At 37.1% G+C, this 26,971-nt stretch overlaps 1 protein-coding gene across 1 annotated transcript; it reads left to right on the top strand.

Annotated features, from left to right (window-relative positions):
• Positions 1-747: 747 nt before the first annotated feature.
• Positions 748-15,668, top strand: zpax2 (zona pellucida protein AX 2; the record flags this gene model as incomplete). Its single annotated transcript, XM_079830761.1, has 21 exons — positions 748-767; positions 843-895; positions 974-1,066; positions 1,147-1,271; positions 1,438-1,578; positions 4,343-4,396; positions 4,881-5,048; positions 5,125-5,221; positions 5,313-5,530; positions 5,613-5,763; positions 5,833-6,041; positions 6,110-6,227; positions 6,652-6,854; positions 7,080-7,194; positions 7,305-7,474; positions 7,555-7,652; positions 13,867-13,997; positions 14,711-14,900; positions 14,973-15,135; positions 15,240-15,374; positions 15,522-15,668. The coding sequence occupies 21 exons, from the start codon at positions 748-750 to the stop codon at positions 15,666-15,668; spliced, it is 2,799 nt and encodes a 932-aa protein (XP_079686887.1).
• Between the last annotated feature and the right edge of the window lie 11,303 nt (positions 15,669-26,971).

The raw sequence follows: 26,971 nt of genomic DNA, 5'->3' as shown, positions 1-26,971 counted from the left end.
ATTACTGTCCTGAGAAAACAATTATTTGACTCACTTATGTACCAATAGCTAGGCCTATAGCAAAACAAAATACGTTGATTGCAAGACCGAATTCACAAATATTTTTTTTTCTTTTTTTTTTTTGCTTCCTGTTAGAAACAAAAAAAATGACAGCTAGAGAAACCAAGCATTTATAATTCAAAAGCATTTGGCTACTGAGAAAAAATCTTTATAAAACCTTTATAGTTAACGGTCAACTTAACATCTAGACCCAGTGTTCCCAATGAGTCATAATTACCAGACAACAGACAAAAGAGAGAACACTTTATATTGCGAATATAAATATCACCTACCCACGCGGTTTCAAATCATTTGTGCCTTTCCGCACTGATGCCTTAAAAGCGCAAAACTCAAAAGAAACGGTCGCTTAATCAATAATACATGATCACTATGGGTACAAAGAGCCAACAGTTTCACAGGGTGCGTCTCAATCAGCTCCCTAGTTCAGTAGTCAGGGCACTGATCAGGGAGTCAGCCTCAGTGCCCTGACTACTGAACTAGGGAGCTGATTGAGACGCACGCCCTGTTAACCTTCAAATCCAGGTTCCCACCTATAGTTGGGCGGAGAGTTACACACCTGCACTTAACACTTTGCAATCTGACGGAACGCGCTCTAGACACACTTCATTAATAATCACATGCGGGTGAGGTCGCGCGGTTGTGTAGAAAATGATGGTTTGTAAAATACATGAGCAAAGATTTCAAAGAATGGGATACTTTGAAATAGGGTATGTTTTAGGCTATGGAAATAATTGTATTTGAATTCATCAAGAGATATGCTCATTTATTTATGATGGTTTTAGGGTTTTATGGCTTATAGTCACTATAATACGCATTGATGCAGCTACCTCTGCAGGTAAGCCATATCCATTTAAACGTTTTATGTGTCAAGTCATGTAATTCATTACTTAATGGACTAATTTCTTGATTGCAGATGGAATACAAGCGGAATGTCTTGGAAATATGGTGCAATTTATCCTCCCTAGTTCTTTGAGTGCAGGAAGTCCTTTAGAGGTTTATGCAGTCAGTAAGTTGATGATCCCTTTGTTTGTGCCAATGAGTTTAATACCACCAGGAATCAATTGAGACCTCCTCTGGGTGTTTCAGATAACACACAGACAGTCCTTCTCACACCTCATCTGGCGGCTCAGTGTGGCTACACACAGAAATCGGATCCTTGGGGGAATACGATAGTGTCAGCTTCCCTAAAGAGTTGTTTTGCCGAAAACCAGGTTTGTGTCTTTTTATTAATTAAGCATTCCTTTTAACCAGCTCTAGTTCTGGAACTATTGTTTTATCATGTAATTAAATAGAAAATATGAATAAGAAAGGTTGGTACATTTGCACCATAGAGTTTCTAAAAACTCTTACCAACCAGGTTTATTTTCATTTTTGTAGGGTGACCAGGAATTTAAAGTAACTATACAGGTTAAATTCTCTGATTTTCCAATGTTATCTGAGAAAGTCATTGAAGCGGTCAAGTCCTGCAGTTACACCGCGGTTTCACGTGAGATTTTGTGCGAGACAAACTTCATGGAGGCAAGTAACTTAATTTTCTTTTATAGCAAATATTTTGGGTAGCTTGATAGTTTGTGGGTATCATAGCTGCTAAATTTGAGGTGGATCTTAATTTTTATGACTAAAATATCATCCCTTGTACTGAAATAAAGAGCTTATTTTAAATATTTAAAATCTAAATAAGTAAACATAATCTCTCCTGGGGCCTGTGCAATGATGGTAATTGAACAAACTGGGTTACAGGATTAGTTTCAAGTTGACAACCAAACCAATCCAATCAGCCTTTGCTGTTACCATGATGCTAAACATCAACTTTCTGTCAACTCGGGCTTTGATCTGGAGGTCATGGAGCTTGTGTGATTTAAGTTCTCAAGGGATAATCAGCAAGATTATGAAGTACATAAAGGCATTTACACAATAAGAAAATATCTTACTATATCAGTGCAAGTGAAAGTTATGAAGTTAGTTTATATAGTTGATGTACGTTTAGGCTACGATTCCAAATCGTAGTTATATTACACATTATCTGTATGTTCATTTAAACAAAATTTTTTAATTATACACTCTAAAAAAAAGGTTCTATATGGCACCAAAAATGGTTCTTGCTCTTAATCATAGGGGAACCTTTTTTAGTGCTATATAGCACCAATTTTGGTGCTTCAGTGGTTCTTCAGCGGTTCTACACCGGTTCTTCAGAAGTTCTTCACTGGTTCTTTGACTAAGGTGCTATATAGCACCTCTGAAGAACCACTGAAGCACCAAAATTGGTGCTATAAAGCACTAAAAAAGGTTCAAACTGGTGTCCAGGGACCCCCAGGGATCCTCCAGAGGGTTCTAAGGGGTCCCCAGAAAGTTTCAGAGAATAAAAAGACACAATGGATAAAGTCTACCGAACATTCTAAATGTTTCTCCACTTTCTTGCAATATACGTACTTTTCAGAACTGTATATGTTTGCTTTGTATCTTTCTAGTAAGTTTTTCTCACTATAGTCCCCTTTATCTTGCTCACTGGGGTTATCTAAGGCAGTATTCTTAATGCAGTACGTAAGCTGCTTACATTTATTGTGAAAGTTGCTTATACAAATCATTTTTAATTGAAAATGTTCTTGAGGTTTATACATCCAACATTAAGTATGGCCAATTTAAGTTTGGAAACAATGTTGTATTTAATAATGTCACACTTACTATTTATCTAACAGTTGAAATGTTTTCATACATTTAGGAAGGGGGTCCCTCATAAACGGTTCATCATATTTGGGGGTCCTTAGCATCATAAAGTGTGAAAACCCTTGGGTTAGAGATTGCAAACCAAAACTGGACCAATCAGCTGTGAGCAAAGTGACCTATAATCAAAGACTATAGAAAGACGGTTCACTCCTACTTGTGAATGGGGAAAAACTGCAACGCACAATATGGTGGAATACGTCACTGATGTGAAGTCAATTTGAATTGTGAAGTCTTTGCGTCACTGCAGCTGCCGTTACATTTACATTTAGTCATTTAGCAGACGCTTTTATCCAAAGCGACTTACAAATGAGGGCAATAGAAGCAGCTAGAGCAGTCGAAGGGCAACAATATCAGCAATATGCAAGTGCTGTAACAAGTCTCAGTTAGTCTAGCACAGAACAGAATTTTTTTTTTTTTTTTTTAAATAAATTAGACAGACAGACAATGAATAGAATGATAAGTGCTATTCTCTATTCCCGTTAGAAGCTCCAGTTCCCACAGAAACCTAAGACTCGTGCTCAGGACTGCACATGCAGGACTGCACATGCTGTAGGCTGGTTGTTGATTGTTGCTGATTTGAAATGTTATTTAATTGAGAGTTCAGCAAGCAGTTTGAGATTTCAGGATTCCCCCATTATAGTAGATATGACATACTTTCCTTGAAAGGGTCTTTGCAGATATCTGATGCAATAAAGCCACTCACCCTATAATTGCACTCCAAATTACTTTTCAACTAAAAACTGAAAACTTTATGCATTTTGGCCATTCAATTACAACAGCCTGAAAACAAACTCTTGAAAACTCAGAGTGCAAGTTTTTGAAAGTGATACTATTATCATCTCTGTGAACTACAAAAAGTGGAAGTGGTGTGAAAATGGTCATGTAATGCCCATGTGTATTACGAGTCTATAGGCGCATGGTGTTTCTTTACAAAGTGACATCGCTAACTACTGGTCTTGCATGAATGATGAAGCATTTTAAGTCAGTTTTGCAGATCCCTGTAAACTGGGACTGTTTTGACATAGTTGATGTCTGTATGCGAAAAACGGAAAAGAACAGTTAAATACATTTTAGTTTATTGTAGTGTACACGTACCCTAAAGCTGTTTATAGTGAGAGCATTTGAGACAAAATCCATGTTTATTGGCTGTTTGCTGCATGTACCACACTTTCAGATGAGTGCGCTTCAGAGTTAATCACAAACTCCTGATCAAACCCTGAGTTGACAGAATATTTCTACAGAACGTTGTGAGCCTGCTGAACCTGATCTAAACCAGGTTGGAAATGTATGATTGTCAACTCTGAACCACCTCTGTTTGTTCAACTAGCTTCACGCAACAGGCCTCAAGTAAGACAAGACTGCCATTACTGCAGCTCAATGCAATTAGTAATTCATTAAAAGGGTTTGTTACCTGCTATGGCTATCTCCACAAAAAAAAATCTGTGAATGCTCTTTATTTTTTAACGGGAATCTTTTCACAACAAGTGTTAAAATGTTCCAATGGAAATGCAGTGTGTTATTGTTACCAGCCTGTGCATGCCTGTTAATGTTCTATTAGGTATCCGTAAGGAATGCAATACCAGAAGTCAAGAAAGCAGCAGTAAAAGAGTGGGTATGTTAATTTTTTTTGTTGTTTCATTAAGCGTCACTTTTATAATTGTTCATACTTTGGGTAAAAATGGTGTTGTCCCTTACCACTTGCACTACATTAATGATTTGTTTCAAATTTAGTATGTACTGTATGCGATTTTATGGACGCAGCTATACACTAATATTGAAGGAGTCCTTACAAAGGGTAATGGAATATCATAGAGACTTGGGGGTGGGATCTTAATTTGGTCTACCAACAACTAAAAACTCCCTAGCAACTGCATAATGATGCACTATAAAGACTTTGATAACCACATGGAAACATACTGGCAACAGCTAAAGCATTGTGGTTGCAAGTTTTGCATATGCAAGCACTACTCACACTTTGTTTTGTTTTTGTTTTCATCAAAAATGGTAGGTGATTCATTTTTTTTTGTATTAATTTTTTTATAGTTCATTTCATGATTGTCTTTGATATTAAATTTTACATTGTTCTATTGTAACAGCCCACAGTTATACCAAACTTGCAACTCTCGACGATCATACTCTACACCCCTGGAGAGAAGTCTTTTGATAGAGAGACCCTGCAAGGGATGGGCTACTATGTCTACAGTTCTCCAACACGGCTGGTCATGAGAAGCCCATACAGCATGGCCGAAACCTTTGTGCAACATGTATGAAATGATTCATGTGCCAGTGGATATGACGCGTTCATTTTTCTACAGTTTCTTAAGTATCTTTCCTTGTCAGGTTGACGATGTTGATATGATGGTGTTCAAATCTGTGGTCCTGTTCAGAGATCGCTGGATGATGGCTATAGTGGAGTCGGCAGCTGCCTGTCCAACCAGTGAGACTTAATTCACACTCACTTATTTTGCCACTTTGGTGTCCCATGACTCTGTGTAGACCTGAAGTCCTGTATTCTAAATTGACTTCAGATGGAGCTTCTGTTGTGGGTCAGAAGATTTCTTGGAACTTTCCTCTGCACATAACTCCTTTGGTGTCCTCCGAAGTTCAAATCCTGGAGGTGCACATGGGCATTGATGGTAAAAGGCTCACGCCTGAAGAGATGAGTAGCCGTAGCTACGGCATGATCTTCACAGAGTCCCATGTAGTTGTTGAGATTCCTATTGGGGCTCCTGGTGGATACTACAAGGTTGGGTTTTCTACAAATTAATTTTTTTTTGTGTTTAACTTTAATATATTGATTTAACACCTTTTTTTATTTTTTTTATTAGAGTCATGCTCTTGAGAACCAATACCATATCAGTTACACCATAGAACCCATGCTTGAGCTACTGTGGATAGAGGGGCTGGATAAGACTGTATATAAGGTCTTATTCCCTATCACCACTCCTTTGAAACCATTCCCCCCCCAAATCACAGACAGTGAGTGTTGAATTTAGGGAAAAACGGTTTATTTTACTTATTTTTCAAGAGAATTGTTTTTGTGATCAGACACTCAACCCCAGAAGAAGGTGTTTGATGTATTGCTGGGTTACTTTCTACCTGATGTGGTGCTGCTGAATATCACCTTTGGCTCTGAATTGCTCACTCTCTCTGAGATCATTATTAATGGAATCAGCCTGCAAAAGCAAAGCTTCCCCAATGGCACCAACGCCTTTACTCTCCAGGTTCCCTTCTCTAAACCTTATGTCCAAGTAAAGGTGCGTATGGTACTTCTGGTACATTGTATTATTTACCCTGTCTTAACATGGTTTCATCTGTAATGCAGACTCTTCGCCCCGATAAAAGAACCTACTTTCTTCCTCTCGTCTTTGGTTTCATCATCTTGCCTGAACATGAATCATTTTCCCACTTCACCGTACTAGAAGCTTCTATAAGTGACATTGGTAAGACCTGTGTATCTCCCTTCATGCCAAGGGGTGAAGTTTTTTCTGGTTGGCACAATCCAGGTAGTATATAGTAATGCCTTATGGATGGATAGTGAATGGTTGCTAGTGAAGGGCTTTGAGACTGGGATTCTTATTGTGGTCAGACTATAAGCTTCCTGCAGCTAAAGAGTTATTGTTATAAATGTTATTGGCATTTATACCTCAGGTGATTAGGCTCAAAAAAAAATAGTCCAGAACTGAGTGGCCATGAGCAAAAATGGCAGTAAGATCATGTTCTTTGACTCACTCTGCCATTGAGAATGATAATGGATACTTTTATTTGAACTGCAGTAAACTCTACAGGAAGGCAGATTTCTAAGCGCAAAAGTGTGCATAATGGGCATTGTGCTGATATTTAACTTGTTGTCCTTTTTTTCTGCAGCCCTTCCAAGGGCAGGGGGAATCTGCAACCAGGACATCTTCAATATCAGTGTCAAATATGGAAGCACCCCAAGATCCCAATTAAAGATCAAACTGGGACAAGTGGAGCTGAATGATGAAGTTTTACAGCAGTATGAACACCATTCAAATGAAACCCATTTCAACATTGTTGTGCCATTCCTAGCCCCACTTGTGGCTTTAGAGGTATTCTTCAAATTTCCTAGTTTGCACTGGTGATTTAGTGTTTCCATAGCACAGTTTACCAGTCATAAGTGGTAAACATGTATTTAAATGGATAGTTCATCCTAAAATGACTACTCAAGCTATTTGAATAAAGCCTTGTGTAGCTTCTTAGCCCTAAGCTGTTTTTTGTTTTGTGGAACCACAGTCTTAATTCCTGACTGGATTTCATGCCTTCTATATTTTAAGTCTGTTCAATTGACTGGAGTCCTGGGAAGAATTGATGTGGAACTTTACGATACCTTAAATAACCTGCAGATCAAAGATTTCTCCCTTGGCTGCACCTTTTTTGTAAAAATGTCAGGTTGGTTCATATTTGGCATTACTGCCCTAATGATGTCTTGTTGCCATTTTTTTTTTTTATAATTTAAGTTTATTATAATATAACTTAAAATATAAGTTTCTTTGTGCCAGAGTGTTTTTCTAATGGAACGATTACCGTGGTGCTTCCCAAATTGGAATCTGTACCACGTCTGTTTCCTGGTGAACTCTCTCTAAGAGACCCGGCCTGCACACCCTTCTACAACGAAGACCACTTCGCTTATTTTCACTTTGATGTCACCACTTGTGGAACCACACGAACAGTATGATGAGGACACTCACTTCAAGCATTCACCATACTGCTGTTATGCGACAATATTTACTAACTCTTTTGCTTTTATAGTTTGTTGGGGACACCATGACATATGAGAATGAAGTCACCTGGAAGACAGATGAACCTTTGCCTCAGACCTCCAAATTAAACCCCAAGTCGGAATTCAGGTTAGGTGCTTTATCCTTTTTTGAGTGTGTTTAATTTATGTTGGGCTTTTAAAAAGAATAGAGTGATACTGCATGATATGATTAGGGGTTTTTTTCTGTGAAAGTTTTATAGTTCATGCCTCAGAAAGCTTTGATCCTTGAAACAAGCAAGTTAGGTACCTGGGCCCGTATTCTTAAAGCTTCTAAGAATCCTCTCAGAAAGCTCCTAATTTAGCTTAACTTCTACGTAGGAGTCTTAGCTTAAGAGCAATTCAGGACTGATCTGAGAGCAACTCTGAGAGAGGAAAATACAAAAACTTTTATCTTAGTGAGGAGGCGGGCTTACCCCGTTGCTATGTATGACAGTCTTTTGCAGACTGTGATTGGTTGGTTGTCCAAGAAGGAAAAAAGAGCGCTTTTAAGTATGTCTATATACGAGTCTATTTATGCCTTCACTTTGAAATTACAGGTGTCATTTTTCCTGTTTTACCTATTTTTCTCCACTGCTAAAGAAACTCTGGTAACACTTTACAATAAGGTTAATTAATTAACATTAGTTAACCACATTAGTTAACATTAACTAATAATGAACTCCACTTATAAAGCATTTGTTTATCTTGGTTAATGGTCATTTAAATATTTACTAATACTTTATTAAAATCTTGTTAACATTAGTTAAAGCTGCAGTCCGTAACTTTTTTTGGGTTAAAAATTATCAAAAATAAATTTGAGCAAGTACATAACCAGCTAGTGTTCAATACTATCTGCTTACCTTAGCTCGATTTACAACGGTAAGCTTGTTTTAAATTCCAGTGGTACTGGTGGATTTCCGCTGGAAATGCAATTTTTGCGTCATTACGTCACATCTGTACACATAAAGGTGTCCCGGCTAGTAGGCTATATTGCCTGTGAGGATGTTGGAGGTAGAGATTTATAGCCTTTTCTCACAGCACTTGATATAATTAAACTTATCAATTTGATGGCGGATCCAGAAAGGTTCAAACGACAATCACCAGTGACAACTGGAGATTCACCCGTTGTAAAATGCAAAAGACTTTGGACTTGGGGTGCGTCTCAGTCAGTTCCCTAGCTCAGTAAAGTCAGGGCACTGATCAGGACATAAGTCAATGGGCTGACTCCCTGATCAGAACCCTGACTACTGAGCTAGGGAGTTGATTGAGACGCACCCTCGGAGTGGCTACAGAAAAAGACTTCAACCGGGCCTATGCGAAAACAAGGATAAAAATGGCTTTTGAAAGGTGGCGTGAACTCCGTGTTTTAAAGGGGTTCAAAACGGACGCAGAGACCGCTTTTATTCTGCTGGACAAGACATTTCAATGGTTCAATTATGTAACAGAAGCACACTTGTTCGCTTAATTCATACAGTTACAGAGTTCTCTGTTGTGCCGTTCTCGTTTTGCTATGTGCATTTATGGTAAATATCAATTATTTTGTGCTAGCCTCTACTCATAATTTGTTGGTATAGCCTATGACGGTTAGAAATTAGACTGCACAGAAGTGGAAACTAAACTACAGGTAGCCCTAATACACATTAAATGTAGTCACGCTATGCTGATGTTAACATTAACAATTTGAAAACAAAGTATAATTTGCACGGTTTGACGTGAAATGATAAGCGATCTGCAATGCTTTTTTTCCCCTTGGTTAGTCAGAACAAAGGTGGATGTTATCTACTTGTTCAGATGACATTTTTCAGTGAAAATTATGTTGGTCATACTTTCAAAAAGTATAATCTGTGATTCTGAATGACCGGCACGGTGACTGACAGCCGCACTTTCTCCTCAAAAAATTGGATTCCTCCGCACTGTGCCGTGCCGAGGCACAATTCATGAAAAGTTGACAATTCCACAAATAATTACAATTGCAGATTTCGAACAGAGATGGCGATAAAGAGGAAAAACTACGGACTGCAGCTTTAATGCACTGAACTAACATGAACACACCATGAACAGCTGGATTTTTATTAACTAACGTTAACAAAGATTAACAAACATCTTACAGTAATAAATGTATTTTTATAAAAATACAATTTTATTTTTATAAAGCATAAAGAAACAGAACAGTGAATTAAATTATAGGTCTAATTCTAGTTGGGAAATAATCCTTTTGTGACTATTTTCAAACAATATTCGCATTAATTTGCTTCAAATATATTATTAGTCCCAAGGTTCTTCGTTTGTATTAATATTATAAATTTCTGCAGCTAAACACAGATATACGTTAATGCTTAATATTTCCTCCATAATTGCATGCATAAAGAAATGCATTTTTGTGTTAGGTCAGTTGCGTTACCTCTGTCGGCAGTGTGCAATATACACCTCTCCGAACAGACCATAAACATTACATATAACATCTGAAGTAACTATTAATTTACATGTATCATACAACTAATCCTGTCATTTATATAGAGTGGTCTTAGTGCTATAGTTTAAGAATTTTTTTTTATTATTTTTTTTAAGCTTTATATTCTCTGAACACACGCAGTACACTTTTGGCACAGGTTGCATTATTTAGTCTGAGGGTGGCAATCTAATGTTGATTGACAGAAGGGGTTCCGCTAGCAGTTTTGGGCCCTATGAAAGAATGAGGCTGGGCCCCCTACCACACCCATTCTGCACTAAACATACAAGCAAACCTAGCTATCCAAAAATGTTCTCCAATTTAATAATACAGACCTATTAATTTTGCTATTGTTTTTGACCACTAGGTATCAGTATTTATTCAGAGACCTACCATGGCTGTAGCTAGCAGATGATTCATGCAAATGTAATAGAAATATACAGTACAGAAATTAAATATTCATAGAAAATGCAACATTCTTAAACAATGATTAAACCTACATTATTTAAAACACAAACATATATAATAGGGATGCCACAATTTTCAATATAATATTGAACTGTTCGGTACGGCATTAACGGTTCAATACGTGCTTGTGAATTGCGTTTTTTTTTTTGGGTTTTGCATTTAATTATTTTTCTACACATTCTATCATTTGCCTCCATCCCAATATACTGAACAACGCGACATACATTCACATCACACATTAGTGGTAGTTATACTCACGGAACACTATAGTTATTCACAATCACGAACGTTCATTATTTGCATGCGTTTTAAAGCCTTGCCGGTTAAACATTTCATTTGCGTGCTAATGCACGGTTTTTAACATGCGCTTTTCCGAGCGCGCACTAAACGCCTGTCAAACTTGATTACTGGACTACCGTAGTATAAGCAGCTTATGTAAATAGTAAAAGTGATCTACATAATTTTAGGAGAGATACCTCCCTGAAATGACTTTTTTCAGGTTGGGATGTCTGATCACCTCACTCTTGACTCGCACGTGAGACTTCAGTCACCGGGTCCGGTAGGCTAACGTTTACGGCGCGAGGATGAGAACAGACGCGCTGCGGTCAGCGGAACATGAGGAGGACGAAGAGGAGCTGTACAATAATTAACTTGTTGTAGAAGCTGGCGCGAGTGATGAGGAGTTTACAGGGAGAGATGAAAAGGAGGAGAAAACTGAGGAGGACGAGGATTAAACAGAATTGGAGATTTTTTTTTATAACTTCAAACCAAACGAGACAGGAATGGTTAAACTTTGGAGCGGTAAGGTGTTTGTTGCCTTTTGTTATGAATCAATAACCTAATTATCACCGTGTATGGTGTTTACAATGCACTTCCGGTAGCCTATGTTTGCTACGTTTTTGTTACCATATTTCTACACTGGAATTTAGCCTGAATTACCGGTATTTGTTGTTAATGTTCTGTATGCATACCATAATGTTATGGTAACTGTACGTTTTCAATAAATGAACCTAGTATTTTATAGGTTGAAATAGATGCAAAATCTCATTTTTAGTCTTTCTACTGGTAGTTTGATTTGCTCAAATAGAAATTGAGGCCTGCCTCTAATTCTGGCCTCCTTCCAATAAAGGCCTGGACCGCGATGCGCTTGAGTAAAATAAAGGCCCGGGCCTATATTAGAGGATTTACGGTAAGTAGTCTTACTGCGCTAATACTGTCACACACAAGGTTAACATAAACACAGTCGGTTAAGTCTAAAGTGAAAGTCAAATCGGCGTGTGTCTGTATATTAGATGCATGCAGGTCTTAAATTGACAGCAGCACAATCTAGTGAACATGCTGTCCTTAAAGGGACAGTTCACCTTTTAAAATTGTCATTATTTACTCACTCTAATATTGTTCCAAACCTGTATTCATTTCTCCTGTTGAACACAGACAGTTGAATACCAGACAGCTGATGGTAGCCATTGACTTCCATATTATTATTATTGGTAACGCTTTAGATTACGGCCCAAAAAGTACTGTGTAATTAAAACGAATTTACAGCTTAACTTTCTGTAATTATAGTGTAACTATAAAATATCTACGTGTAGGTATAAGGGAACAATATGTAATATTTGGGGAATAAAGGGGTAACTACCAGGAAAATTAACAAATTATTTATACTGTAAGTATTTTTTAGTTAAGGGTTAATTATCCATGTAGTTACAGGGTAAGTGTAAATCTGCGGCTGTAAAGCAAAGTGGTGCTTGTTCCCCTCTTGTTTCGTGTAGTTACAGGGTAAGTACAACAAAATCACATACACAATTTGATATCACTCTGAAATCTTTATTTGAAAAACAACTTTCAAAACAGATTTACAACACCAGAAATATCCACACCGTTTACTCGTCTTTTACCCTCATGCCATCTGAGATGTATACGACTTTCTTCAGATGAACACAGAAAAATAAAAAATAATCTCTGCTAATGAAAACTCATTTGGGTACTTAAAAGTTGAAGCATCAAACAGCACATACAGCAATAACTACAGTAATCCATACGATCCCAATGGATGAATCAATGTCTTCTGAAGTAAAACGAAAAGTGTTTGTAAGAAAAATACCAATATTTTACATTTTTTAAACTGAAGACTATCGCTTCCGACCCACATTCACCTGCGCAGGCATTAGTGGGTTGAAGTCACGCTTGATGTAACTTGAAGCGTGACGTGAGCGTGCCAAGAAAATGGTCACACGGATGTCGGATGCCGTCTGTATTTTTTTTATTTTTTATTAATGCTCCCAACAGTATACAAACAATAGCATAATATATGATAATAGCAATGAGAAACAAACAAGACAGACACATGTATACAGGTATTCACAGCCTTTGCTCAATACTTTGTTGAAGCACCTTTGGCACCAATTACAGCCTCAATTCTTTTTGAGTGTGACGCTACAAGCTTGACACACCTATTTTTGGTCCGTTTCTCCCATTCTTCTTTGCAGGACCTTTCACTCCATCAGGTTGGATGGGAGCGTCGGTGCACATCAATTTTCAGGTCTCTCCAGAGATGTTCAATCAGGTTCAAGTCTGGGCTCTGGCTGGGCCACTCAAGGACATTCACAGAGTTGTTCTGTAAGCACTCTTTTGTTATCTTGGCTGTGTGCTTGGTGTCATTGTCTTGTTGAAAGATGAACCTTCGCCCCCAGTCTGGGGTCCAGAGTGCAAGAGTCCAAGGATGTCTCTGTACATTCATCTTTCCCTCGATCCTGACTAGTCTCCCAGTTCCTGCCTCTGCCAGAATGGGGATGTTTTTCAATGTCCAGGCGGGCTGTCATGTGCCTTTTACTGAGGAGCAGCTTCTGTCTGGCCACTCTACCATACAGGCCTGATTGGTGGATTGCTACAGAGATGGTTGTTCTTCTGGAAGGTTCTCTTTCCACAGAGAAATGCTGGAGCTCTGTCAGAGTAACCAACAGGGTCACCTCCCTGACTAAGGCCCTTCTCCCCTGATTGCTGTCCTGGTAGTTCCAAACTTCCATTTATGAGGGAGGCCACTGTGCTCATTGGGACCTTCAATGCTGCATTGATTTGCAAATTATATATATATATATATATATATATATATATATATATATATATATATATATTTTTTTTTTTTAAAGATTTCAAACAAACTTCTTTCACGTTGTCACTTGTGACAACTTGTAGAATTGAGGAAACTAATGAATTGTCTCCAGTACTAATTCTAGTGCCTTTGACAGAGGATTACGCTCTAAAATAATAAAGTAATGTCATTGTAGTTATGGATTTTGAATTAATTTTACTTCCATCTATACACACGGAGCAATTGTGTGAAGTACAACAATCAGTGAAATGTTACTTTTTTTTTCTCTCTCCTGTAACTGCTCATCTCAAACAGGTTCACAGTGTCCTGCGTTTATAGCACAAATTCCACCCAAAGCATGATGTCCCATGCTGTTCCACACTTTAAAGAGCCACAGACAGATGTTGGGAAGGGTGAACTCACTGTTAGCCTGAGGCTCTCTCAGGGTATGTAAACTACTCCATACATTTTGCTAGTGGTTTTCACTTAAAGTTAAACCCATTATATTTTGGCATTCATTTTAACATTTCATCAAGTAAAATTGTATTAAATGGGAATGTAGGATGGGACTTCAGTGTATCTGTTAGGAATTGATTGGATCATAAAATTATGAATATGAATGTTGCAAACCAAAATGGAACCAGATGGCATACGATTTTGCAAATACAATTCCTAAATAGCAAGTTATTGCATTTTGATTAATTTTATTTATTTGGAATAACATGCAATTATGAGTCATTCACAATAAGAACAGGAATGCGAGTAAATAGGATCCAATATGAATATCCAATAGCATTTTTTTTTTTTATAAACAGGAACTAGATACACAAAAAAAGGCACCAAAAATGGTTCTTCGTCGTAATCATAGAGGAACCACTTTTGGTGCTATATAGCACCATATCTTTACATGTTCTGTATATGGTAGGGGTGCTATATAGCACCTTATTAACCGGTGCTATATAGCACCTTAGTCAAAGAACCGGTGAAGAACCACTGAAGCACCAAAATTGGTGCTGTATAGCACTAAAAAAGGTTCCCCTATGATTACGAGCCAAGAACCATTTTTGGTGCCATATAGAACCTTTTTTTTTGTGTAGGTTAAGCCTGCCAGTCTGAGCAATATATGGTATAATATGAGACTTTGGTTTTTCTCTCCAAGATATGGTCTACAGATTATTCCATCATGATGGTGACTACCCAGTTTTGAAGTTTCTGAAACAGCCTCTGTATTTTGAGGTGGGTATGGATCACTCGATGGACTCCAGGATAGCAGTAGGCCTGGAAAACTGTTGGGCAACACTCACCAAGGACAGAGAATCCAAACCTAAATGGGATTTAATTGTTGATGGGTATGTTTGAAGCATTGTATGCGTTTGTTGAACATTTCTTCTTGATGAGGGCTCTAATTCATCTCTAATCAGATGTCCAAATCCTAAAGACCCCGATCAGACCATCATCCATCCTGTAATTGAAGATGACAAAGTGGACATCCCGGATCACATCAAGAGATTTGAGGTTAAAACATTTACTCTAAGAGAGGATGATGGGAGTTCTAAAAGTGAGGATGCCACTGTAGCCAGGAGGGTAAGCTGAAAATGTTTAATACTTTGTATTAAAAATACAAAATTGTTTTATAAAAGTGCTCTTAAACTGATAATCCTGTAACGGTTAATTTACGTTCAAAATAGGTATTTGTCCACTGTGATGTTGTCATTTGTCATGCTGAAAACACTGCAGATGGACGTTGTTACAAACAGTGTGCAGCGAATCAGATCGGGAGCACTTCAAATCGAGGTAATGATCTAAATTCAACCAAGTTGAAGGTACAGTTTCTCATCTCTGACCATTCACACTCTTCTACAGTTCTCAGAAGTGCAAGCTTTTCAGAGGAAGATCTGCAGCATGTGTCTGTTGGCCCTATTCTGTTCATTTGAACATGTACGCGCATTTAGTTTTCCAATTTATCTCAGGAAATGCACTTTATTCATCCTGAAGGCATCAACACAAGGAGACTTCTGGTGTTGTACAACATTGAACTCAAAAGTCATGTAGCTGTTGCAGATGATGTTGTGAACCTGTGGACATGTTCTGTGACGAATCACATGATTGCCTTGTGAAACTACTTCAAAAATCATTACACACAAATAAATGTCTGTCACTGTCACATTGCAATGACTTAATGTAGATGCTTTGTCCACAAGACTGTGTCTCAAGTTTATTAAAACATTTTAACCCAATCAAACCCAACCAAATTTTCTCAATGTGTTTAAATGGTTCACTTTGTTTTGAAGAGAAATTCGGGCACTGTAAAGAAAGTTCAAAAGATGGATGAAAGGCACAGTGTTTGGGTAATATTGGCCAAACCAGAACAATTCAAAGCTTACCAGGGAAGGTACTGCAATATTGAACTTAAATAGTATTTTTGTGCATTTTTCATAAACATAACATTCTATAACTTTAGCAATAGTCTGCCAAGTGTCATTTTAAAAAGAGACTACACTTGGGTCTTATGGAATGATAATCCGGACAATATTCAAAAGAAATTGCATTTTCAATTTGTGCACGCATATGTTGTGACATAATGGAAACGCAAAGTTGATTTGCAATTGCATTTCCAATGTCTTTCGCGTTATGACCCTGCCATTTTGAAATGGCAATAGAAAGTCACCCTTTTGCTATTTCACTTCCTCCGCATCCTGCCACAACCCTCACAAAATTTGAATCGCAATCCTCTTGCGATTCAAATGTTTCAATTATATCACAAAGTATGCCTGCAGAAATTGAAAATGCACAAATTTCAAACGCAATTGCAAATACAATTTGCAATTCCTTTTGAATATTGTCTGGAATATCATTCCATATCTGTGCTCCAAAGCATTCAAGATTTATTACCGTTAAATTTGGAAATGTAATTTTCAGGTCTATGTTAAAAAAGTGAATACTTGGATTATAACTACTGCATAAATATAATTTAGTATCATAACCCCATGATTTGGTAGTTTGAGCATATCGCTCAAACTACCAAAGAGTTGATATTTTTCCTATTTAAAACTTGACTCTTCTGTAGTTACATCGTGTACTAAGACCAACGTAAAATGGAAAGTTGCGATTTTGCTAGAAACTATACTCTCATTCCTGCATAATAATAACTTTGCTGCCGTACCATGGGTGCAGCAGGCGCAATATTACACAGCGCCTGAAAATAAGCTAACTTCCATCAACATAATCAAGGTGACTACCTGCTTGCACAGGGAGTGTGCTGGGGGCTATTTTCAGGCGCTGCGTAATATCATTGCGCCTGCTGCACCCATGGTACGGCAGCAAAGTTCCTTGTTTATTATGTAGGAATGAGAGTATAGTTCCTAACCATATCGGCCTAGAAAATCACAACTTTTCATTTTTTGTTGGTCTTAGTACACGATGTAACTACAGAAGAGTCAAGTTTTAAAAAGGAAAAATAGCGAAACTCTTTGGTAGTTTGTGATAGCATATCATTGAATCTGATTAGACCTTAAGCATAAGCTATGCTAAAAGTGCTAGCGCCAGACTCTGAGATCAGCTGAATGGATTAGAAAATGGTAAAACTCAACTGTTTAAATCTAGGGGAGTTGGGAAATGAGCCTTTTTTTAAATGGAATTTTCCTTTAACTTGTTTCCCGCCAAAGCGTTCCGTGTTTTCATACGGTAGGGAGCGCTACTATATGCTATACGCATCTTCTGAAAGAGTACTGAATCTCCTGATCAAAACACAGGTGAAGCAATAGCATATGTGGTCATGTATGTAAAATAACGGGATCATCAACATTAAATGGCATAAATCAATACTGCCTAACGTTACTGAATGAAATGCCCAGGAAGAGGACTGTACAAGCTTTGGGGGTGTTGATGAACTCTATCTACTTACTCTATTTTGATCATCGTTCTGAATTCTCAGCCTTTTGCTAAAAATATTGCTTTTTTTATGAAACTCACCCATATTCAGGTGTTAATAAAAGAAAGAATGTATGAGGAATAAACATTTTGTTTACAAGCAGAGGGTCTGTTCTTTCTTTTGATAGGCCTATATTGCATGTTCAGATATTCATTCAACAAAATATTCTGGGGGCCATTAAATATTTGTGAAAAATAAATTCTTGCAGGGAAAGGGTTGAGTATGAAAAATGATGGTAATGAATTGGCCTACATGGCAGTAAAATTGTGACTGCTTGAAAGCAATTGGTTTGAGCCCATTTCAGTGAATCTAAAATGAATTAAACTCTTTAAAGAAACTTTAGTGGTGACCATTATTGCTGTTCCTCAAGATTTAACCCTGTGGATTAAACCCATCACACCATTTCCTGTGATAGGAGGATGTGGGAAAGGTTATGCTGTCTGATAAGGGGGTTGGACGGAAACCCAAACAGGCAGGCACGCTCTTCATGTGTTTTGTATTGGGCTACCTGTATGCTAGCTGAACATTACTAAATAAAAGAATAATAGGCCTTTTACCAAATCGTCCCCTTGGAATTATAAGGTTCTATCTGACATTTTTGTCAAAATTGAGTTATTCACATATTCTTATTTTGTGACAAATTCTTTACATTGTGATGTTGTTTTTTAAGTTTTTTGGAACTTTTTATTTAGAAAATAAAAAGGTTCTTTCTACACAGTCAAATGGAATGCAAAAAACTTTAAAGCTCTAATATCTCCAAACCAGTCAGAATGCAGATAGGACCTTATAATTCCAAGGTGGTCGAAATGGCATACTTCATATGCACTTAGGGTCTTGTGGACTAACAATGGCAGTTTAAAACATTTGTTAGAAATTTAGAAAAGTAATTTAAAAAGTAATCAATTACATTACTTTAACAAAGTAGGCTAATTGAAATAGTTATACTAATGTTTTAAATAGGGTCACATATAATCAACCCATTACATTTCAAAAGTAACCTTCTCAACACTGCCCATTGGATTTGTAGATTAAAAAAAAAAAACATTTACAAAACGAAACTGAAATGCATTCCTTTATTGAGTACTTATTTGAAATTTTTATAAGAACATTTGCTTATAAATTTTAGATTAATAAGTTCAGCTTATCGCATTACCAGTGGAATAAAATATGATAATGTGCTTTTTTTAAGCAATTAGAGAAATGTACTGGACTGGGATGATAATTCAGTGTCTGCAGTAGCAATAAAAAATGCTACATTATATATTCAGTTATATGAATATGTTGCTTGCAAAAGAAGTCAGAATGCAGAATGCATTGCTACTTTTATGGTCTTCAATACAGAAAGCCCCCAGAATGGTGTTAAATTATAACATCTACCAGCAGGGGCTGGTAACTGGACCACACAAACCAGCCAGACCTTGATGTTCTTGGCAGAGATCAAGACTGTAGACATGTATTATTTCTTCAGGATTTCCATTCTGTAAAAGTCCTTGCAAAACAGCACCTATCCCAGTCAGACTGTGCAAGTGTTTAAAATTATATTTACATTTAAACACCCCCTGAAAAACGCTTAACAACTTCAGCTCTGCAGCATATTTAGAATTTTTTAGAGAATAAGGCATATCTGAATTTAAAAGCGCGCCCAACCCACCCACATACAGTAAATTGATAAAAAATTCTCATTTTACAGAAAACACTGTAAATTTTAACACAGTGGTGGAATATTGCATATATTCTAGTATTTATTCAAAATTTTGTGATGAACATATATAAAAAGTCATATTTTAATTTATTTTTTAATTTATTTATTTGAAAATCTATAATTTTTTTCTACATCCCATCAGAAAGTTTCTGCTGATTCCACTAGTTGGCATTAAACAGGGGAAAAAAAGAATTTTCTTAATATCTCCAAAAAAAAGTTATTGAGATGAATCTGTCCAAGCTATCTAATAACTATCTATCTACTCATCTGCATTGATTTAAGCCTGCCGCTGGGAAATCGAAAAGAAGGCTCCACCTCCTCAACATTGTACTCGGGCTCTGATTGGCCTAGAAGCATGGTCGACATGTCCATAGAGAGCTGAGATCTAGATCTAGATACTCAGCAATACGTGATGATGTCATCAAATAATCACAGCTAACAAAGACAATCAAAACTAAGGATAATAAGAGTATTTGTCTGCATCACATGTTTTGATCTGGACATCGGTGATATATTACAGTGTCGTTTGGTCATGCTTGCTCACAGACATGTGAAAATAGTCTCATTTTGAAGAAAACAACCTACAAATTCAGACCTTATTATGTAAATGCAAAAGTGATTGGTTTATCAAGAAAGCTGAGGTTCTAATGATACCATATATGTCTAATTTTGTGCTGCACAACTTATAGATTTTTTAAAAATGATTATGATAATGCAATATTGGACCCACGGGTTGGTCGTTGGGGGGTACAGAGCTGCTGATGGCCAAATCAGATTTTTTGTTGTGTGCTCAACTCCACATATGCAGCGATTTTACACTGGATGCCCTGATGCTGAAGACCATGAAGCATGGTGGCTCAATGGATAGCACTGTTGCCTCAAAGCAAGAAAGTACCCAGTTCGATCCCCAGCTGACCCAGGAGTCCTTTCTCTGTGGAGTTTGCATGTTCTCCCCTTGTCAGCATGGGTTTTCCTCCTGGTGCTCCAGTTTCCCCCAAATACATGCAAGTTAGGTGGATTGGATATGCCAAATTGTAGGATTGTGTGTGAGTGCATGATCTGACATACATAACCTGTGCCAACTCAAAGGTGTGTCTGATGATAAATGATGATAGCCTACCTTAAAAATAGTATGCTTAGATTTTTTTTCATGAAATGTAATATCAATTATTTGCAGACAGTCTGCTTGTTTTGTTACCAACTAGTATGTTAGTGGATGTTTCTTTTCAGATTATTAAAACATATTTTGCTTTTCAACTTTTATGTATTTTATGTATTTTATTTGATTGTTTTAACTTTATTCCAGACCCAGAATTTCAATCCTACAGTGTACAAAAAGTATACCAATATGCTTCATCCTTGCTCACACATTACACATACAACCCCAAATCAGAAAAAGTTGGGACAGTATGGAAAACGCAAAAAAAAAAAAAAAAGAAGTGATTTCTAAATTTACTTTGACTTGTATTTCATTGCAGACAATATGAACACAAAATATTTCATGTTTTGTCTGGTCAACTTCATGTCATTTGTAAATATGCATCCTTTCCTGTCATTCAGACCTGCAACACATTTAAAAAAAAGTTGGGACAGGAGCAATTTAGGGCTAGTAATGAGGTAAAATGGTTAAATAATGATGTGATTTGAAACAGGTGATGTCAACAGGTGATTGTAATTATGATTTGGTACAAAAGCAGCTTGGATGCTCTAGGTCTAATCCTTTAGGAGCAAAGATGGGCAGAGGATCGCCAGTTTGCCAACAAATACGTGAGAAAATTATTGAAATGTTTAAAAACAATGTTCCTCAAAGAAAGATAGGAAGAGATTTGGATATTTCCCATTCAACAGTGTATAACATAATTAAAAATTCAAGGAATCTGGAGGAATTTCAGTGCGTAAAGGACAAGGGCGCAAGCCTAAGCTGAACAACCGTGATCTCCGATCCCTCAGGCGGCACTGCATCAAGAATCGTCATTCATCTATAAGCGATATCACCACATGGGCTCAGGACTACTTTGGCAAACCTTTGTCAAGTACCACAATACGTAGTTACATCCACAAATGCCAGTTAAAACTGTACTGTGCCAAAAGGAAGCCCCATGTTAACAGTGTCCAGAAGCGCCGTCGACTTCTCTGGGCTCGGAGGCATCTGGGATGGACCATCACACAGTGGAAACGTGTACTGTGCTCAGATGAATCAGTATTTGAGGTATTTTTTGGGAGGAATGGACGCCTTGTGCTCTGGACCAAAGAAGAAAAGGATCATCCAGACTGTTACCAGCAACAAGTCCAAAAGCCAGGGGCTGTCATGGTATGGGGTTGTGTCAGTGCCCTTGGCAAAGGTAACTTGCACTTCTGTGAAGGCACCATTAATGCTGAAAAGTACATAAAGATTTTGGAGCATAATATGCTGCCTTCAAGAAGACATCTTTTCCAGGGACGTCCATGCATATTTCAACAAGACAATGCAAAACCACATTCCAAAATCCTCCGTTTTTGTTAAAGTTGCGTTCATGAAATCTAGTTATATGATTTTGTTTTTGAGCTGCATGATACAACTCTCTATTATTATAACATGCTCCAGTGAATGCACACATTACAAAGTCCTGGCTGCGGAGGAAGAGGATACGGGTACTTGACTGGCCTGCCTGCAGTCCCGACCTGTCTCCAATAGAGAATGTGTGGCGCATTTTGAAGCGCAAAATGCGACAACGAAGACCCCGTACTGTTGCCCACCTTAAGACTTGTTTGCAGGAAGAATGGGACAAAATTACACCTGAAACACTTCATCACTTGGTGTCTTCAGTCCCTAAACGTCTTTTAAGTGTTGTGAAAAGGAATGGCAACATTACAAAGTGATAAATGCTTTACTGTCCCAACTTTTTTTGAAATGTGTTGCAGGTCTGAATGACAGGAAAGGATGCATATTTACAAATGACATGAAGTTGACCAGACAAAACATGAAATATTTTTTGTTCATATTGTCTGCAATGAAATACAAGTCAAAGTAAATTTAGAAATCACTTCTCTTTTTCTTCTTTACTTTTGTTTTCCATACTGTCCCAACTTTTTCTGATTTGGGGTTGTACATTAAATATGCAATTTTATTTTAAAAATGTTTAGCATTAGCCTAATTCCCCCACTATCATTACCGTCACAGAATGCAACATATCCTTTCAATGGTTTTCGGTTCAATAAAAACAAAAGTGACAGAATTCTCTTTTGATGCAAATGTGGGACATTATTAGTGGACAAATTAAAAGTGTTTAAGAAGAGTTTATTTTCTTAACGTTCACAGCACCAGAAATGTTGAGAGTGATCTCATCGCACTGGTTAACTTTACATTAGCTTCTGATGCATCATTACTCACACATGAAGAGATGTTTATTGTGGACATAAACAAGGGCCTCGTGTATACTAACTCATTGAGCTATTGCACTGTCTCCACTAGATGGCATTATATAATGTGCATGCTCTGTGTCCAAGTTTGGAAGAGGAGAATGAACTGTGCGTGAGTGCTATCTTTCCAAGAACAGCATCAAATACTGCTGCCAGGAAACAGATAGGATACAGTAGCATACAACATACATATTTACAGTAGGCTTATGTGAGTTTTTTCCCACTTGCACAACCGTTCACTCGGCCTCACAGAGACTATGCTTTTATTTTTCTGTCATAGGTATTTTTTCCCCCAGCCCTATTTTTTTATTTTTATTATTATTAGTTCACCTAAATTCTGTAATTTCTTCACATCTGAACAAATCCATGTTGTAGTCATATTGCAATTATTTGATTGAACTGGTTCATAAAACCATTCTGAAAGTGTAGTTCATGAAGGTTCTTAAGTTCACTCATTTTGCGCTGGAGGAAAATCCTCCGTTTTTGTTAAAGTTGCGTTCATGAAATCTAGTTATATGATTTTGTTTTTGAGCTGCATGATACAACTCTCTATTATTATAACATGCTCCAGTGAATGATTGAATGGATGCAGACATAAACACTGAATTCAAGAAAACATTACAATATAGCCCATTGACTAATTCACGCTTAAAAAGAAGTATAAGTACCTATAGAACATATTCAGAGCAGTGCCATGACAGTTATGCAAGCGAGGTTGTGAGGGATAGACTTACCGTTTTTTCAATGGCATCCGATGTATAAAGCTCCTAGATCATGCTAGATCTTGAGACAAAACAATGACATTGACGTTTTAAGACATAAAAGACAATGGTTAGACAAAGGACTGTGTACTTTGGCTAATGGTTTTAGTGAGAGAAAGAATTGCGAATGGTATAATCAAATAAAAAACGATGGAGAAATATAAAACTACTCATTTACAAATGTTGACTATATATATAAAAAACAATATATTTTTAGTTTACTATACAAACATTTAAGTATTTTGAGCTCTTAGGGAGATCGACTATTTCAGTGCTTTATGGGAGTGGGCGGAGCTAAAGAGATCTTTTGGCATGTGTTGTTTTTTGCGTCTCTGATTGGTGTTATTTTCTGTAGAGCATCGTTGGCCGGCTTAGTGTAGTTTTTCACCAGGAATTCCACTGTTAAACACAGTTATTCAAATCAGTTAAATGATTGTTAGGCTACATAGGTCAGCCAGAAGGTTTACAGTAGTCTGCCGGATCCAGGCCATATCCAGATCAGATGGTGGACCTGCTAGACACGACCACAACGCAGCCCTGAAGTGTCAGCAGAGACCGTGTCAACTAGACTCTCCCCTGTGAAGGCCTCCTTCACTTCACTTTCCCTCTATCAAAATGATCGTAAATGATTAAAAATGCTGTATTATGCATGCCAGACAAGTAATTTAGCGGTCATTTTATAAAGAAAAAATATGAGCCTGCGCACATACGCGCTTGACTAAACACTTAATGCTTACGTGCATGCCATCACTTTTCTCATATATTCACGTTTTGGAAGTTTACACGAAGATGAAAACAGTATAATTTAAAAAATGTCAAAACCTGTTTCAAGGGTTGCGTACTCTAGCCAGCGGGCGCTGTTGCCGTGCGGATGAGTGGCCGGAACGCATTGAGAGAAGACAATCTACTGCTCTGAAACAATCTATATAGTAAAAAGCGCTATATAAATGAAGGTGACTTGACTTGACTTATTTTAAAAACAAGCTGAAATAATGCAAGCCTTATTACTGACATATTCAGCAGAAGCAAATACCATAGATTAACAACCTCGTAGCTCACAGTAGGTCTGTCTCTAAAAGTTAACGTGCAAAATGTATTTCCCTACGGAGAAAATGAATGGAGTTTTTACTTCCGGAACCCGACTGTTGCACTCTACAGGCCTACTGAACTTATAGCCCTGCCCCTGTCTTCCAGTTTGTATTTCCACAGCATGAAGGTCAGATCTTGTATATTTGTATATTTGTGAACTCGTTTTAAAACCTTCTCAGTCTACTGACATTTGTTATGACATCCGCTTCAAACATTACAGTTCCCATGATAACTTGTTGACTCTACAATAAGTAAATCCACTTCACCAGCTAATTACTATTCAACAGCAATGCCATTGAAATAGAGTTACTGCAAAAAACTGAAGTGCAAAGACAAAATTCTAAAGCTCTTGATTATCTGACGCATAAGCTCTTTAGGCCTACTGTATAACTTCTCACATATCTGTGTTTCTATTCATATTGTGTTCCTGTTGTTTACAGAGAGTGCATGCGGTCAAGTTTTTGGCACCAAACACTCTCATTACAGCAGCAGGAGTTTGTCTTACTGGCCATTTCTTGTCGTGCTGCCATGGAAGTCAGGAAAAATAATCTTCCCTTAAGACCCCTGACATGAAACATGCTATTATCACACTGAAGATATAATTGATCTTAGAATACTCTGATCTCAAGCCCTAGTGAGGCAGCTATCTGTGTATAATGCTGTAATGTATATGTAACATTAATTTGTCCATGAATTAAATGTTCTATATATGTATGTATGTGTTATGTATATATCTATTTAAAGTTGTTTAAATTCATAAGTTTATAAGTTGAAACTCATTACTGAATAACCCACAGAAGTCTGGAGTGTTTTTGCACAGTTGGAAAGATAGAGGCTGAAACGGCAAGAGGGAGGGTGAAGAGATGGGCATAAGTGCTTGGCTTCTGTTTGATAACACTGGCTGCCATTCAGGGGTTCTTATCACAAACAAAAACATTCTTGCAGTTATTCTTCTGATGAGAACTTTTTGTGGCACGCCAGTGAAGTCTCTTGCTGAATTTGAAGGCTAAGTTCAGTATAGTTCATCCGTAATAATCAGCTGTCTTACAGCAATGGATATTAATCAATCAACATTTCATATTCCCTTGCCATGTCCACCCAAAGTGAAATACTGGGTGAATGTTTATGTTATGACTATATTTTATTGAATGATAAAGTATGGCCATGCATTTTCATAGCAGTTGTATGATTATGCAATTTAATTTCTTTATTATTTAAGTTTTTACATACAAAATCAATTTAAACCATGCAGGTCAAATTTTGTTCAGTTTCCCAAAATAACTTTATCCCACACATTTTAATAATCAAAATCAGTTCAATTGGGAGGTAAACCAATCTGGACACGCAGATTGCGTTGTGCAATCAACAACAGATAGATTATTAATATTGCAAACATCTGTGCAGTCAGGGTTCATGATGTGGAGATTTTCTGTAAACTTACACTACTGGTCAAAAGTTTCAAATAATTAACTATTTTATGCTCACCTAGGCTGCATTTATTTGATTAAAAAATACAGTTATATTATCACATTTTAAAAGACAAGTTTTCTATTTGAATATAAAATGTAATTTATTCCTGTGGTGCAAAGCTGAATTTTCTGCATCATTACTCCAGTCTTCAGAGTCACATGATGTTTCAAAAATCATTCTAATATGCTGATTTGCTGCTGACCATTTCTTATTATTATGTTGAAAGCTGTTTTTTTTGTTTTGGATTATACACTACCATTGTAGGTTAGTAAGAATATAAAAAGAGAGAGATTGATACTTTATTCAGCAAGGGCACATTAAAATGAAGACTTATAATGTTGCAAAATATTTCAATTTAAAGCTGTTCAGTGACATTTCTATTCATCAAAGATTCCTTGATGGGGAAAAAGTAATGCGGTTTTAAGCAGCATTGATAATGATCGGAATCATTATTAATAATTGACACTGAAGACTGGAATTTCAGCTTGTCATCACAGGAATGAATTACATTTTAAAATATATTAAAATAGATTGTAGTTTTTTTTTATTGTAATATTTCACAATGCTACTGTTTTTACTGTATTTTTGATCAATTAAATGCAGCCATGGTGAGCATAAAAGAGACTTCTTTAAAAACAGGAGCAAAAACAAAACAAAAACTATTATTCCAAACCTTTGAACGGTATTGTGTGTATGTTCTGAAAAATATGATCCATCTGGATGAATATTATTTATTAAGTCATTTATTCACCCAGGGTTTTTGAGATTCTTAATGGTATACAGACTTTAGTTTTCTATGCTCACACCCACTATATCAAATGACTTTCTTGTGTTCTTTGATATGTGCCTCATAAATTATGATGCTCTAGGGTCTTTACATCTGCCTCTCCGAATCGAACTGTAATTTGACACAGACATTTTCCAGATTTCACAAGTCAATAGTGTGCGTCGACATTCCTTCTCTCCATCCACCAGGATCTGTTTGCCATTATGGTATTTCACAAGAAGTCATCCATAATCTTTATGGAGAAAGGTCACATGCTGGTCACACACATGTAGTTTACAGTG

This window comes from Gobio gobio (assembly GCF_949357685.1).
Source record: "Gobio gobio genome assembly, chromosome: 12".
NCBI classification, from domain to species: Eukaryota; Metazoa; Chordata; class Actinopteri; order Cypriniformes; family Gobionidae; genus Gobio; species Gobio gobio.
This window is presented reverse-complemented; position numbering and strand designations above follow the sequence as displayed.